Source organism: Somniosus microcephalus, chromosome 11 (genome assembly GCF_052327205.1).
Source record: "Somniosus microcephalus isolate GS21.2 chromosome 11, FLI_Smic_1.0, whole genome shotgun sequence".
In the NCBI taxonomy this organism is placed as follows: Eukaryota; Metazoa; Chordata; class Chondrichthyes; order Squaliformes; family Somniosidae; genus Somniosus; species Somniosus microcephalus.
Window position 1 is genome coordinate 90,094,937 of NC_140997.1, and position 17,187 is coordinate 90,112,123.

General features: G+C 47.5%; 1 protein-coding gene across 4 annotated transcripts in view; it reads left to right on the top strand.

Moving 5' to 3' along the window:
• Positions 1-17,187, top strand: part of ift140 (intraflagellar transport 140 homolog (Chlamydomonas)) — a 184,738-nt gene that overhangs the window by 150,034 nt on the left and 17,517 nt on the right. For all 4 annotated transcript variants that reach the window (XM_086000949.1, XM_086000950.1, XM_086000951.1 and 1 more), the window contains 2 exons: positions 516-611; positions 14,167-14,299. In XM_086000949.1, coding sequence (XP_085857075.1) covers positions 516-611; positions 14,167-14,299 — 229 coding nt within the window. The remainder of the gene's footprint in view (positions 1-515; positions 612-14,166; positions 14,300-17,187) is intronic.

The window sequence follows — 17,187 nt, forward strand, 5'->3', positions numbered from 1 at the left end:
CCTTGGCATGGAATCCTGCTCTGTATGGCTCAGCCACGTACTGTCTTAACCAGCTCAGCCATCAGGGAAGCTCATTTAAATTGTTTCTGAGGTAGTCCCAGGTCATGTGTAGAGTAAAACTCCCTCTACACTGTGTCATTAAACACTCCCAACTGAGGCATAATATGGTTTACGTGAAGGATGCAGCTTGATCTGAACGGGTGGTGCATCTTAATCCAAACTCATCATTACGATTGTTCTGTTTCTCAAACCAATTAATTCTGTGGCTCTTAATCACATTACAACTGGGGGCCAACTTGTGCTGAATTATGAGCACCTTGTGTTTAGACAGATGTTCAACTGTTGGGTTGAGACTTGTGGGACCCTTACGGCTGCCAGAAAGGGACACCACCCTATAATTTTGGGCTGGTTTGATGTAGTTGCAAAATGCTTTAACAAACTTGAATCGGTGCTGCCCTTTTGTAGGGTTGTGAGCTCCATGTTCCATAAAGTGTCTCACCTTTACTTCCCAACAGCTATGAAAAGTCAGACACACACCGATTTGAGGTACCAAGGATGCTCCTGGAAGATCTGCAAACACTCGAAATATACGTCAACAAAACAAAGGACAAGTGAGTGCCGGCGAGTGTGAGATTGCTCAGCAGATGCTGTGACTGAAGTGATGTTGAGTGGTCTTTTTGGACCCATCCAACAGTTTTTGTTACAGGATTTAGTCTGTTTTATAATATAGAGGCATAGAGTAGAAGAATAAAGAGATAACAATTAATTTGTATAAGTCAGTGGTTAGGTCACAAAGAACCATTTGAGTTTTGGCTGCCCCATTATAGAAAGGATAGTAAAGCCATAGAGAGCATACAGCTTAGGTTCACCAGAATGATGCCAGGAATAGGAAACTATGTAGTTATATAAGGAGAGATTTGAGATACTGGGACTATTTCCACTGGAGCAAAAAAGGTTGAGAAGATTTAATTGAGGTTTTTTTACATTATAAAGAGTTTTGATAGTATGAATCAGAAAGGTTCCTTCTAACATAGGAACAGGAGTAGGTCATTCGGCCCCTCAAACCATTCTATTTGATCATGGCTGATCTGTACCTCAACTCCATTTAACCACCTTTGGTCCACGTCCCTTGATACTCTTAACCAACAAAAACCTATCATAGAGTCATAGAGTTATACAGCACAGAAAGAGGCCCTTCGGCCCATCGTGTCTGCGCCGTAAATCAATCCCTGTCCAGTCTAATCCCATTTTCCAGCATTTGGTCCATAGCCTTGTATGCAATGGCATTTCAAGTGCTCATCCAAATGCTTCTTGAATGTTATGAGGGTTCCTGCCTCTACCACCCTTTCAGGCAGTGAGTTCCAGATTCCAACCACCCTCTGGGTGAAAAAGTTCCTCCTCAAATCCCCTCCAAACCTCCTGCCCCTTACCTTGAATCTATGCCCCCTTGTTATTGACCCCCCTACTAAGGGGAAAAGTTCCTCTTTATCTACCCTATCTATGCCCCTCATCATTTTGTACGCCTCAATCAGGTCCCCCCTCAGCCTTCTTTGCTCCAAGGAAAACAACCCCAGCCTGTTTAGTCTTTCTTCATAGCTGAGGCGCTCCATCCCAGGTAACATCCTGGTGAATCTTCTCTGCACCCTCTCCAAAGTAATCACATCCTTCCTATAGTGAGGCGACCAGAACTGCACACAGTACTCCAGCTGTGGCCTCACCAGCGTTTTGTACAGCTCCATCATAACCTCCCTGCTCTTATATTCTATGCCTCGGCTAATGAAGGCAAGTATCCCATATGCCTTTTTAACCACCTTATCTACCTGTTCCGCTGCCTTCAGGGATCTATGTACATGTACACCAAGGTCCCTCTGACCCTCTGTACTTCCTAGGGTCCTACCACTCATTGGCCCAGAAATTCCAGAACGGGGCTTGCAGCGCGTGCAAGCCCCGTATTTACACTTACCCCGCGCTACTGACGATCAGCTCCAGGGACGCCTGGACTTGGTGAATGAAAAAGAAGAATCCCGGGCAGCGTATGACGTCAAGCCGCCCAGGAGTGCAGCCAGCGCGAAGCCAGGAGCGTGCAGTGTAAGTGAGACACGCCCCTTGAGGTCTCAGTTTCACTGGACACGCCCCCAATGTTTCTGTCAAGCTGCTAAGCATTTCTACATGCAAAGCAGCAGTTTAAATAGGTTTTTGGAAGTTTTTTGAAGATTTTGGTAACTTTTATAAACTTTTTAAAAAGTTTACATTATTTTGAGTAATCTGAAGTAGTTTTAAAGAGAATTAAAGCAATTTAAAGACTTTTAAAAGCCCTAAAAGAATTTTTTAAATTCCATTTATTTATTTAGCAATGTCGTCGTCATACGTGTCTTCACACTGTTCCCTTTGGGGAACTGTATGAAGTGGTGGAATGATTTATGGCCGTGATTAACGCTCATTCCGTGACCGTAACCATCTTTGAACCAGCCATTAGGGCGGTTAGTCCTATGGCGGGAGGGTTTTACGGGCTCCCACAAGCTATAGAAGGAGGGGGGGCCACCCACACCCACGGACGCAAATATCCCACTGGATGTCAACCCAGAATTTAGAGCCGGAGCTCCGACTCCACTTGCCGGGACTGTCTGGAGCGGGGTTCGAAACCCTACCCTGATCTGGCCCAGCGGCGGGGATCCTACCGCTATGACAAAGGCCCAATCCGATTAGCAACGTGAAATGGCAGCATAGGGCTCCAGTCACGGGGAGGGAAAAGGCGCAGGAAACGTATGGGTGTCACCTTTTGTGCGGAGTGGGCCTTTTGCGTAGCAGTAAGCATCCCCGCCGCTGGGCCAGAAGGAGTAGGGTTTTGAACCCCACTCCAGACAGTCCCGGCAAGTGGAGTCGGAGCTCCAACTTTAAATTCTGGGTGGACATCCAGCGGGATACTTGCGCCCGTGGGTGTTGGTGGCCCCCCCCCCCTCAGATGGGTTGTGGGAGCCCGTAAAACCCTCCCGCCATAGGACTAACCACCCTAATGGCTGGTTCAAAGATGGTTACGGTCACGGAATGAGCGTTAATCACGGCCATAAATCCTTCCACCACTTCATACAGTTCCCCAAAGGGAACAGTGTGAGGATACGTACAATGATGACCTCTTGCGCAATGCACCTCCTTGGACCCTCAGTCGCAGATGCGAGGGGGCAAGTCGTGCAATTGTTAAATTTTTCATTTTATTGACATGTAAAATGTTGGCCCAGTAATTCCCTTCCAACTGCGCGAGTACGGTCGGGGTACTTACGCATCTGGCCGGATGAAATGCCGGTTTTCAGCATGCACAGTGCTTTTGGGGAAAACCGGCATTTCCCGTCCTCTGAACGAAGGGGTTCAGAGGCAGAACGCGTGCGACTGCACAGGCAGCGCGTGCGCAGTATAATTCGCCGCTTTCATTACTGCTTTCAGTGAGGTCAAGTCCTTACAACTTACACGTGAAAAAAGCATGGGTACAGTTGCTCCAGAGGCTGCAGAGGAAGATATTTCTTATCGTGGAGCTTCTGAAAGTATGTATGTCTGGATATATTCCTTTGCGTGTTATGTATATATTCCTTTACTTATGTGTATGAATGTATTATTTAATTATGACTTTCAGAGAAAGTAACTTATTGGAAAATCATAATTAAAAACATACATTCATACACATTAGTAAAGGAATATAAAACATACATACATATACGTAAAGGAATATATGTGGACATACATACATAACTCATTCTCACATTCCATTCACACAGCCACAATTGCTCCTTCTACCTACCGTTCTGAAAACCCTTTTTTTTTTAAAAATTAAAAAAAAATTTAACTTTAAAACTTACTTAAAATTTCTTAAAATAACTTCCCTCCCTTTCCCAAACAAAAATATTGCATTTCAGAAGCTCCACGATAAAATGTTTCTTCCTCCGCAGCCAATGAACCACTTTACACTTGCTTTTTTCAAGTGTAACTTCTGAGGACTTACCCTCACGGATTTCATGAATGAAATCTACGAAGTTCACTGCGCAAGCGCTGCCTGTGCAGTCGCACGCGCTCGAGGTCTGGAAATGCCGGCGTTCCCCGCATGCGCTGTTCATGCTGAACGCTGGCATTTCCAACGGCCAGATGCGTGAGTACCCCGAGCGCACTCACGCCTTTGGTCGCGAATTTCTGGCCCATTGTGTATTCCCTTGCCTTATTTGTCCGTCCAAAATGCATCACCTCGCACTTTTCAGGGTTAAATTCCATTTGCCACTTTTCCGCCCATCTGACCAACCAGTTTATATCGTCCTGTAGCCTGAGGCTTTCCTCCTCGCAATTTACCACCCCACCAATTTTCGTGTCATCTGCAAACTTACTGATCATACCTTTTATATTCTCATCCAAATCATTTATGTAGATCACAAACAGCAAGGGTCCCAGCACCGATCCCTGAGGTACCCCACTGGACACAGGCTTCCAGTCACAAAAGCAACCTTCGACCATCACCCTCTGCCTCCTGCCACTCAGCCAGTTTAGGATCCAACGTGCCAAGGCACCCTGGATCCCATGGGCTCTTACCTTCTTGACCAGTCTCCTATGCGGGACTTTGTCAAAAGCTTTACTGAAATCCATGTAAACCACATCCACAGCATTTCCCTCATCCACACACCTAGTCACCCCCTCGAAAAATTCAATCAGATTGGTCAGACATGATTTACCCTTGACAAAGCCATGCTGACTATCCCCGATTAATCCTTGCCTCTCCAAGTGGAGACTAATTTTGTCCCTCAGAATTTTTTCCAATAATTTCCCTACCACAGATGTTAGGCTCACTGGTCTGTAATTCCCTGGTTTATCCCTGCTACCCTTCTTGAATAATGGTACTACGTTAGCTGTTCTCCAGTCCTCTGGTACATCCCCTGTGGCCAGAGAGGTTCTGAAAATTTGTGTCAGAGCCCCTGCAATCTCCTCCTTTGCCTCACACAACAGCCTGGGATACATCTCGTCCGGGCTTGGGGATTTATCCACTTTTTGGCCTGCTAAAACCGCTTGCACCTCCTCCCTCTCGATGCTAATATGTTCAAGTATGTCACAGTCCCCTTGCCCGATTTCTATGTCTGCATCGTCTTTCTCCATAGTGAACACAGATGCAAAAAATTCATTTAAAACCCCGCCTACATCATCTGGCTCTACACACAGATTGCCACTTTGGTCCCTAATGGGCCCTACCCTTTCCCTGGTTATCCTCTTGCCCTTTATATACTTATAAAACATCTTAGGATTTTCCTTTATTTTGCTCGCCAGTGTTATTTCATGGCCCCTCCTCGCCCTCCTCATTTCTTTTTTAAGTATGCCCCTGCACTTTTTATACTCCTCTAGGGCTTCCTCCGTCTTTAGTCTTTTGTAACTGCCAAAAGCCCCCCTTTTATTTCTAATGCATTTTTGTATATCCCTTGTCATCCAAGGTTCCCGTTGCTTGTTGGTCCCACCCTTGACCTTTACGGGAACATGTTGGCGTTGTACTCTCTCTATTTCCCTTCTGAAAGTCTCCCACTGCTTTGATGTGGATTTTCCTATAAGTAGCTGCTCCCAGTCCACTTTGGCCAGATCCTGCCTTATCATATTAAAATCGGCCTTTCCCCAATTTAGAACCCTTATTTTCGGGCCGTCTTTGTCTTTTTCCATGACCACCTTAAATCTCACCGAATTATGGTCACTGTCGCCAAAATGCTCTCCTACTGACACTTCCACCACTTGCCCGGCTACATTCCCTCGAATTAGGTCCAGTACCACCCCCTCTCTTGTAGGACTTTCTACATGTTGGCTCAAAAAGCTCTCCTGGATGCACTTTAAGAATTCTGCACCCTCTAAGCCTTTCACACTCTGACTATCCCAATTAATATTGGGGAAGTTGAAATCTCCCACTATTATTACCCTATTATTTTCGCACTTCTCTGAGATTTGCCTACATATCTGTTCCTCTATCTCCCCCTGACTGTTCGGGGGCCTATAGTACACTCCCAGCAAAGTGCTTGCCCCCTTTTTGTTTTTAAGTTCTACCCATATGGCCTCATTAGAGGAACCCGCTAATATATCATCCCTCCTTACAGCAGTAATTGATTCCTTAATTAATATTGCAACACCCCCTCCCCTTTTACACCCCCCTCTGTCTCGCCTGAAGATTCTATACCCCGGAATATTGAGCTGCCAGTCCTGACCCTCCCTCAACCATGTCTCCGTGATAGCAACAATATCGTCCTCCCATGTGTTCAGCAACAACTTCAGTTCATCCACCTTATTTGCAAGACTCCTTGCATTAAAATAAATGCCTTCCAGCCTTGCCATATTCCCTTTTGCCTTCATATATTTGCTCTGCCTTCCCAGCTGACTTGTTTTTTCCTCCGTATTTGGCTGTAAATCACCCCCTACTATAGTTCCACTCTGTATCCCATCCCCCTGCCAAGTTAGTTTAAACCCCCCCCCAACAGTGCTAGCAAACCTTCCCGCAAGGATATTGGTCCCCCTCTGGTTCAGGTGTAAACCGTCCGACTTGTACAAGTCCCACCTTTCCCAGAAGCAGACCCAGTGATCCAGGAAACTAAAGCCCTCCCTCCTGCACCATCCCTTTAGCCACGCATTCAGCTGTTCTATCTTCCTATTCCTATACTCACTAGCACGTGGCACCGGGAGTAATCCAGCGATTACAACCTTTGAGGTCCTGCTCTTTAATCTTCCACCTAGCTCCTTAAATTCTTGCTGCAGGACCTCATCCCTCTTTTTACCTATGTCGTTGGTACCAATGTGGACCATGACCTCTGGCTGTTCACCCTCCCCCTCCAGAATGCCCTGCAGCCGCTCAGTGACATCCTTGACCCTGGCACCAGGGAGGCAACAAACCATCCTGGATTCACGTCTACGGCCACAGAAACGCCTATCTGTTCCCCTTACTATAGAATCCCCTACCACTATTGCTCTCCCACTCTTTTTCCTCCCTTCCTGGGCAGCAGGAGCACCCCCAGTGCCAGGAAGTTGGCTGCTGCTGCCTTCCCCTGGTGAGTCATCCCCCTCAACAGTATCCAAAGCGGTATACTTGTTTGAGAGGGGAATGGTCACAGGGGTCTCCTGCACTACCTGCCTGCTTCTATTGCTCCGCCTGGTGGTCACCCATTTCCTTTCTTCCTGTGCAGCCCTACCCTGCGGTGTGACCAACTCACTAAACGTGTTATCCACGACCCTCTCAGCATCGTGAATGCTCAACAACCCATCCACCCGCAGCTCCAGTGCCTCAATGCGGTCTGCTAGTAGCTGCAGATGGATGCATCTCTGGCACACGTGGTCATCAGGGGCACCGGCAGTGTCCCTGAATTCCCACATAGAGCAAGAGGAGCATATCACAGGGCTGGGCTCTCCTGGCATGACCTTCCCTTTAATTACTTTAAATTAATTTACTATCACCAATTAAAGATATCTCTAAGGCGCTTGTATAGTCTACCAACAGTCCCTGCTATACCAGAAAAGACCCTAGTAACTATAAACTACAGAGTTAAAGTTTAAAAAAGAGAAATACTCACCAACCAATCACTTACCTGCTCCCTGGTGACGTCACACTCTGATTACTTTTTACCTCTCTCCCCTCTGCTGAGTTGGTATGCCTCGCTGGTCGCCGGTTTTTAAGCCGGGCTCCTCCTCGCTGCTCCTTCCTGCTCCGAGTGGTCTCGGGCCTTGCTGGTCGCCGGTTTTTAAGCCGGGCTCCTCCTCGCTGCTCCTTCCTGCTCCGAGTGGTCTCGGGCCTCGCTGGTCGCCGGTTTTTAAGCCGGGCTCCTCCTCGCTGCTCCTTCCTGCTCCGAGTGGTCTCGGGCCTCGCTGGTCGCCGGTTTTTAAGCCGGGCTCCTCCTCGCTGCTCCGAGTGGTCTCGGGCCTCGCTGGTCGCCGGTTTTTAAGCCGGGCTCCTCCTCGCTGCTCGGAGTGGTCTCGGGCCTCGCTGGTCGCCGGTTTTTAAGCCGGGCTCCTCCTCGCTGCTCCTCCCTGCTCCGAGTGGTCTCGGGCCTCGCTGGTCGCTGGTTTTTAAGCCGGGCTCCTCCTCGCTGCTCCGAGTGGTCTCGGGCCTCGCTGGTCGCCGGTTTTTAAGCCGGGCTCCTCCTCGCTGCTCCGAGTGGTCTCGGGCCTCGCTGGTCGCCGGTTTTTAAGCTGGGCTCCTCCTCGCTGCTCCTTCCTGCTCCGAGTGGTCTCGGGCCTCGCTGGTCGCCGGTTTTTAAGCCGGGCTCCTCCTCGCTGCTCCTTCCTGCTCCGAGTGGTCTCGGGCCTCGCTGGTCGCCGGTTTTTAAGCTGGGCTGCTCCTCCCTGCTCAATCTGTCTCGAACATTTAAATTGACCCCCAGCATCCATAACCTTTTGGGGGAGAGAGTTGCAGATTTATACTACCCTTTGTGTGGAAAAAATGCTTCCTGACTTCACTCCTAAATGGCCTAGATCTAATTTTAAGATATGCCCTCTTGATCTGCATTCCCCACCAGAGGAAATAATTTCTCTACCTAACTTATCAATCCCATTGTCATGTAATCGGGTACAATAGTGTAGTGGTTATGTTACTGGTCTAGTAGCAGGCCTGGACTAATAATCCAGTTCAAATCCCATCATGGCAGATTGAGGAATTTGAATTCAGATTTTAAAAATCTGGAAATAATAAATTGCCTTGCAAGCCACAAGTCAGGGTAGTTGGGGCTGGGCAATAAATGCCAGCCTTGCCAGTGACGCCCATATCCCGAGTGATTTTAAAAATAAAACTGGTTTCTGTTGTGTATGTCCCTTTAAGGGAATAACTGGTCTTAGACTGCAGTACCGGCAGTGACCACCCCTGTATAAAAGGCCCTAGCAGGCTTCTGTAGTTTCAGTTTCATGCTGCCTCTTGTTCAGTAAAGTACCTGTTAAACTGTTCTCCCGAAGTCCGTGTATTATTGAGGTGCGGACTTTACAGTGGCGACGAGTAAGTTCGAACTCGCCTGCAGTGTGGCATCATCTCACGGGGATCTCGCCTGAAAGGATGGTCCTGGAAGGTCGTAGTCTGAGCAACGGGCGTTGACCGAGGGCAACCACCCAAAGAATCCATCGGTGTTTGGAGAATTGCGGGAGAGACTGTGGTTCCAGCGAATCGTGCTGGTAGCAGGTAGCGCGCTGACCCTTCCGGACTGCGGTGGGCTCAAGCTCGATCGAGCGGCTCTACAAATCGGGCCGTGCAGCGTCGCCGGGAAAAGAAAACAAGAGAGAGAGGGTGGAGCGCACAGGGCGCGGCCGGTGCTCGAGAACAGGACAGCGGAGAGAAACTAAACGGGGGGGAAGGAAAGCGAGACGTGCCGAAGCTGCGGGTCGCCGCCATTACCCCGTAGAACGCTAGGAGCAGCGTGGCAGTAAGGGGAAGAAGCAAAAGCGCGGGAGGCGCCATTTTATTCCATTGGGGAAGAAGCAAAAGCGCGGGAGGTGCCATTTAAAATCGGCCAAGATGCCGAAAAGTGGCAGTATCACTGCTTTCGACAACGAGGTAGAAGACTGGACCACGTATGTGGAAAGAATTAAAGTGTACTGCAAGGCAAATGAGGTGGCTGATGGAAAGAGGGCGTCGGTATTATTAAATCTGATGGGTGTGAGTACGTACGGCCTATTGCGGAATTTAATTACTCCAGCTAAACCAATGGAGAAAAGTTTTGAGGAGATTGTTCATATCTTACAGGAACATCTAAGCCCTACACCACTGCTGATAGCAGAAAGATTCAAGTTCCATAAAAGAAACCAGCACAAAGATGAGAGCAATGCTGACTATCTTACGGAACTACACAAGTTATCGAAGCACTGCCAGTTCGGAGCAGGACTGGCAGACACCTTACGGGATAAGTTTGTCTGCGGGCTCCAGAGTGAAGGAACTCAGAAACGACTACTTTCAAAAAAGGACCTGACGCTAGAACAGGCTTTCAGCGTGGCAGTATCCTACGAAGCAGCAGCACGGGGAGCTGCGGAAATGCAACAGAAACCACAAGAATACAGCGCTAACGAAATGGTGTATGGAGCCGAAAAGTGCTATCGCTGCGGCAGGACAACCCATGAGCAGAAGGACTGCTGGTTTAAAGACAAAATATGCAGGCAATGCGGGAAAATGGGACATATAGCAAGAGTCTGCAGGTCGGGAAAGAAGACCAACACGACAAGAACTACTAAGGAACAGTACAGGAAAGTAAAGAAACTGACAGATAGTAGTTCAGAAGATCAGGAGAGTGATAAGGACTCCGGGAGCAGGCGACTAAGTTGTTTAAAGTTACACAACGTGATCGCAAAAGAAGATCACCGAACCATTTGGGTCACCCTCATGATAGCAGGGTCCCCAGTGAAGATGGAATTGGACACAGGATCAGCCCTAACTGTCATGAATCGACGAGACTATGAGCGGCTATTCTCACACATACCCTTAAACGACACGTCCATTGTATTGAAGACATACGCGGGGCAAAAGGTCTACCCCAGAAGAAAAATAAGGGTGCCAGTTGAATATAACGGAAAGGAAACACAGAAACTATACATGTATATACTACGAGATGGAGGACCACCATTATTGGGACGTGAATGGATCCGAAGACTACAATTGGATTGGCATTCCATTCTGGCACTAACTGTGACTGACAAAAAAGATGATGACGTCGCACCTGGACGTCTGTCACACATTCTATCTGACGCGGAAGAGGTGTTCCAACAAGGACTTGGGACTCTAAAAGGAGTAAAGGCAACCATAAAGATTGAGGATAACGCAACCCCAAAATTTTTCAAGGCGATACGCCCAAGCTGTGGAAGCTGAACTGGAGAGTCTGGAGCGTTCGGGGGTGCTGTCTAAGGTGGACTGGAGCGAGTGGGCCACACCCATCGTTCCTGTAATGAAGAAAGCATTGAGCAGCATGCCTGGGGAGCCAAGGAAGGTTCGCATCTGTGGGGACTTCAAGGTGACTGTGAACCCAGTCCTGCACACAGTACAGTATCCGTTTCCGCGGATAGAAGATATTTTCGCTTCACTATCTGGAGGGAAACGTTTTACAAAGATTGACCTGGCTCAAGCGTATCTACAAATGGAGGTGGAAGAAGCATCTAGGAAATACCTCACGATAAACACTCACAAAGGCCTTTACCAGTACAATCGACTGGTATTTGGGGTAGCATCGGCCCCGGCTATGTGGCAGAGGGCAATGGAACAAGTCCTGCAAGGGATCCCGGGGACCCAGTGTTATTTGGACAACATCCTGGTTACGGGCGAAAATGACAATGAACACCTTGCCAACCTGGAACAGGTGCTCACAAGATTGCAGGAATATGGGCTACGAGCCAACCGTCCCAAATGCGAGTTCTTCAGGAGACAAATCTCGTATTGTGGCCACGTGATTGATGAGGAAGGGTTGCATAAGTCGCCGGACAAGATTGAGGCTGTAGTCAAGGCTCCAGCACCAGAAAATGTGTCGCAACTGAGGTCGTTCCTCGGGTTGGTGAACTACTACAATAAGTTCTTGCCAAATTTATCTACAATTCTGCACCCACTGAACGCCCTCCTTCAAACTGGTGTAACATGGAAATGGAGTGATGAGTGTAAGCGTGCCTTTCAGGAATGTAAATGCCAAATCATTTCAAAAGAAGCATTGGCCCACTACAACCCAACACTACCGATTTGGTTGGCATGTGATGCGTCACCTTAGGCATTGGAGCGGTGCTGTCACACAAATTCTGTGACGGTTCAGAGAGGCCAATAGCCTTTGCATCGCGCTCGCTAACCTCAGCCGAGCATAACTACGCCCAGATTGACAGGGAGGCCCTCAGCCTGGTGTGGGGGGTGAAGAAGTTCAATCACTATCTGCACGGGCAGAAATTCACCCTACTGACTGATCATCAACCCCTGGTCTCAATTTTTAACCCAAAGAAGGGCGTTCCGGTGATGACGGCGCAACGGCTGCAAAGATGGTCACTTTTTCTAGGGGCACATCAGTATGACCTAGAGTACAAAGGTACGAAACAACATGGAAACGCTGATTGGCTGTCGCGCCTACCGTTGCCTACGGCGGAAGAAGCACCTGCAGTGGACCCTGTGGAGATATTCCATGCGACCATAGTCGAATGTTTGCCTGTTACAAACGCAAGTATTGAGAAGGAAACCCGAAATGACCCGACACACACTCGGGTCTATGATTTGACGGTGAAGGGATGGCCAGCATTCTCGCCAAGGAGGGAACAGCTGTCAGTGTGCCGGGGAACCTTGATGTGTGGATCCCGAGTGGTAATTCCACCCAAGTTGAGAGATAGAGTGCTCAATAAGCTTCACGAGGGTCATCTGGGAGGGGTAAAAATGAAGAGCCTAGCCAGGGCATTTGTGTGGTGGCCGGGAATCGATAAAGAAATCGAGGATATGACCAAGAGATGCACAGGATGCCAGAAGGTCCAAAACGCTCCACCACAGGCCCCGCTACATCCATGGGAGTGGCCCTCATCTCCATGGCAACGGGTACACATTGATTTTGCTGGTCCATTTATGGACTCAATGTTTCGAATCGCTGTGGACGCCCATTTGAAATGGCCAGAGGTCATTAAAATGTCCTGCACCACCACGGAGAAAACTATTGCAGTCCTAAGGACCATCTTCGCCAGGAATGGGTTGCCAGAACAGATCTGTTCCGACAATGGCCCACAGTTTGTGTCTGAGGATTTCCGGAGGTTCCTGAAGAATAATGGGGTGAAACATTACACATCTGCCCCATATCATCCAGCCACAAATGGATTGGCTGAGAGGTTTGTTCAGATCTTTAAAAAGGCCATAAAGGCAATGTATAATGATGACATACCACTGCAACACAAGGTGGATAACTTCCTGTTTGCTTACCGGAATGCGACACCTGCAGTAACCAACCAAACTCCAGCCGTACTGTTTTTCAACCGGAGACTAAGATGTCGCTTGGATTTGCTCAAACCAAACATAAGACGAGATGTTGAGGATAAGCAGTTCCAGCACATAAATGAGAAGCCAACCAGGAGCTTCAAGATAGGGCAACCAGTCTTGGCCCGCGACTACCGAACAGAAAAATGGCATCCAGGCACGATATGCACACAGCAGGGACCACTAATGTACACAGTGGACGTTGGAGAGAGCATCGTGAGACGCCATGCTGACCAGATTCTAGAGTCACAGGAACAAGCCAAACCTGTACCACAAGCATGTGCACCTGGTAATGAGCCCGAAGTACAGATTGCGTCTACCTCAGAAGCAGGGGTATTGGAAGCTGATGAACCAACCAATGACAATGAGCCAGAATTGACTCCACCGCCAGCACAGGATACTCGAGAAAGGCACTATCCAGTCCGGATCAGGAAGCCTCCTCAAAGACTGAACTTATAAATGACTATTCCAGTTGATGTATATATTACTGAGAAAATTGTAATTGTAATTAGTTATTATTTAGTTGTTAAATGAATGTTATGCACTGTTTATCTAAAAGGGGAGGAATTGTTGTGTATGTCCCTTTAAGGGAATAACTGGTCTTAGACTGCAGTACCGGCAGTGACCACCCCTGTATAAAAGGCCCTAGCAGGCTTCTGTAGTTTCAGTTTCAAGCTGCCTCTTGTTCAGTAAAGTACCTGTTAAACTGTTCTCCCGAAGTCCGTGTATTATTGAGGTGCGGACTTTACAGTTTCTCCCTCCCTTCTGAAATAATGGAATGACTCTTGCAATTTTCCAATCCATAGGCGCAATTCCTGAATCTAGAGCGTTTTGGAAAATTATGACTCGGGCGCCTGCAATTTCCTCACCTATTTCTTTAAACACCCTGGGGTGGAAACCATCAGGTCCGAGAGATTTGTCTATTTTAAGTCCATTTATTTTCTCCATTACCAATTTTTTGCTTATATTAAATCCACTATGTTCCTCCCCTTGACTTATTTTTAGGTTCCCTTGTACCACTGGTATTTTGTCCTCGTTTTTTCCACTGTGAAAACAGATACACAGTACTCGGTTAACAAGTTTGCCATTTCCTTATTGTTCATTATAGCAGGTGATTTCTTAAAATGCCGAACCATTATCTCAGTACGTGGTCTTACTGGGCTCTGCTCACAGCCAAATGTGGGCAGAGCCACTGTGCTGAGTCCTTACATTGTCCTTGTTGTTCACAGGAGCTTGTGGAAATGGTGGGCCCAGTACTTGGAAAGTCAAGCAGACATGGACTCTGCTTTGAAATATTATGAGAAAGCACAAGACTATCTCTCCCTTGTCCGTGTTCATTGTTACCTTGGCAATATACAAAAGGTAAGAAAGGGGGGAGGCAAGTCACTGAAGGAGGGAAAGGTGGTGTTGTTCAATGAGTCGGAATGTTGTGTATTTTATTGTTGTTCATTCTCATCGACTCTACCTGCTTGTTTAATCGCCTGAGTGCAGTGAATCCCCCCAAAAAACTTTACTCTGACCTCTAGACATAGTCAGTTTAATGTTACAGTCCGTCTTATTCAATCCTGAGCAGCCACATCCCACAACATTTCAACGGCCCCGGAAACTCAGGCATAGCAGAGTTCTGTAGAGTATAGCATTGGCTGAACCGATGGCAGCCCTTTTTAATTTTAATCAGCCCTCGTGTTGAGGACCTGCATAAGGTCCTTCCTCGATATTCCTTTCTCCTCTAAAAACAAGTTCAGTTCTATGAACTGCTCCATAACTTAGCATCTATACATTTTACTCTTTTCTAAACTCTCTCCAATGCACCAATATCCTCTTGAGAGTAGGGTGCAAAATAGCATTTAAATTGGTACATTATATTATAACGGCTTACCTTTTTATGGGCTTATAATTAGATTCCCTTGTAACAGCTTGCCAGTGGTGCTGTATTTCAGATGAGATGTTAACGCAAGGTCCTGTCTGCCTGTTCCAGTACTTCAGGTGGTGATCCCATGGCACAGGGAGAGCAGAGAGTCCTCCTGGTGTCCTATCCAACATTCTTTCCTCAAACAACACCACAAAAGTCAGATTAGCTGATCATTAATCTCATTCCTGTTTGTGGGACCTTGCTGTGTACAGTTTGCCTACATAACCGCAATGACTGCACTTAAGAAGGAATCCATTGGTTGTAACATGCTCTGGGCTGTCCTGAGGAGATGGTAAGGTGCTAGATATATGCAAGTTTTTCCTTAATCACACCAAAATCTTTCTTATTTAGCCTTATCAATAGACACCCATTCACCGTGTGATGTTTATTATGTTTCCTGTGCCTAATTCCAGGCAGTTATCCACATAAAATCCCAGGTGCCATCTATTTGTGTGGATTCTTTGAATGTTATCTGCCTCCTGCTCGTCACCTGCCTGTTCAACTTTGTATCATCAGAAAATGTTACCCTGTGCTAAGGATGGTATAAGCATTAAGGAACAGCAAAATGTGGAACTTTGCTAGTCATTATCACCTCACATGAGCCTGTCCACGTGTAATTACTTTCTCTTCCCATTACCAAGTTAATCCTCAGTCCTAGAGCTAATTTACTCTTGCTTCCACGAACCTTAATTGTTGAAAGTCTCATGTAGAGTTTTTCCCCCCCAATTTTTGGGGGATCCACGGAAATTATGGATAACTCTCATCTATTCATTTAGTTACCTCCTTAAAGATATCCAATCAAATTGTGAAGCTTGACTGTATTTCTTCAAAATTCATTCTGTCTGCCCCCGATGGGCTATATGTTGCTCTTCACCTGTTGGGAGTCTGTCCTTCTCCGTGTTACTCTTCACCTGTTGGGAGTCTGTCCTTCTCCGTGTTACTCTTCACCTGTTGGGAGTCTGTCCTTCTCCGTGTTACTCTTCACCTGTTGGGAGCCTGTCCTTCTCTGTGTTACTCTTCACCTGTTGTGAGTCTGTCCTTCTCTGTTACTCTTCAACTGTTGGGAGTCTGTCCTTCTCCGTGTTACTCTTCACCTGTTGTGAGTCTGTCCTTCTCTGTTACTCTTCAACTGTTGGGAGTCTGTCCTTCTCTCTGTTACTGTTCACCTGTTGGGAGTCTATCCTTCTCTGTGTTACTCTTCACCTGTTGGGAGTCTGTCCTTCTGTGTTATCCATCACCTGTTGGGAGTCTGTCCTTCTCTGTGTTACTCTTCACCTGTTGGGAGTCTGTCCTTCTGTGTTATCCATCACCTGTTGGGAGTCTGTCCTTCTCTGTGTTATCCATCACCTGTTGGGAGTCTGTCCTTCTCCGTGTTACTGTTCACCTGTTGGGAGTCTGTCCTTCTCTCTGTTACTGTTCACCTGTTGGGAGTCTGTCCTTCTCCGTGTTACTCTTCACCTGTTGGGAGCCTGTCCTTCTCTGTGTTACTCTTCACCTGTTGTGAGTCTGTCCTTCTCTGTTACTCTTCAACTGTTGGGAGTCTGTCCTTCTCTCTGTTACTGTTCACCTGTTGGGAGTCTATCCTTCTCTGTGTTACTCTTCACCTGTTGGGAATCTGTCCTTCTGTGTTATCCATCACCTGTTGGGAGTCTGTCCTCTTACTCTTCACCTGTTGGGAGTCTCTCCTTCTCTCTGTTACTCTTCACCTGTTGGGAGTCTGTCCTTCTCTCTGTTACTCTTCACCTGTTGGGAGTCTGTCCTTCTCTCTGTTACTGTTCACCTGTTGGGAGTCTGTCCTTCTCCGTGTTACTGTTCACCTGTTGGGAGTCTCTCCTTCTCTCTGTTACTGTTCACCTGTTGGGAGTCTGTCCTTCTCTCTGTTACTCTTCACCTGTTGGGAGTCTGTCCTTCTCTCTGTTACTCTTCACCTGTTGGGAGTCTGTCCTTCTCCGTGTTACTCTTAACCTGTTGGGAGCCTGTCCTTCTCTGTGTTACTCTTCACCTGTTGTGAGTCTGTCCTTCTCTGTTACTCTTCAACTGTTGGGAGTCTGTCCTTCTCTCTGTTACTGTTCACCTGTTGGGAGTCTATCCTTCTCTGTGTTACTCTTCACCTGTTGGGAGTCTGTCCTTCTGTGTTATCCATCACCTGTTGGGAGTCTGTACCTCTCTCTGTTACTCTTCACCTGTTGGGAGTCTGTACCTCTCTCTGTTACTCTTCACCTGTTGGGAGTCTGTCCTTCTCTCTGTTACTGTTCACCTGTTGGGAGTCTGTCCTTCTCCGTGTTACTGTTCACCTGTTGGGAGTCTGTCCTTCTCTCTGTTACTGTTCACCTGTTGG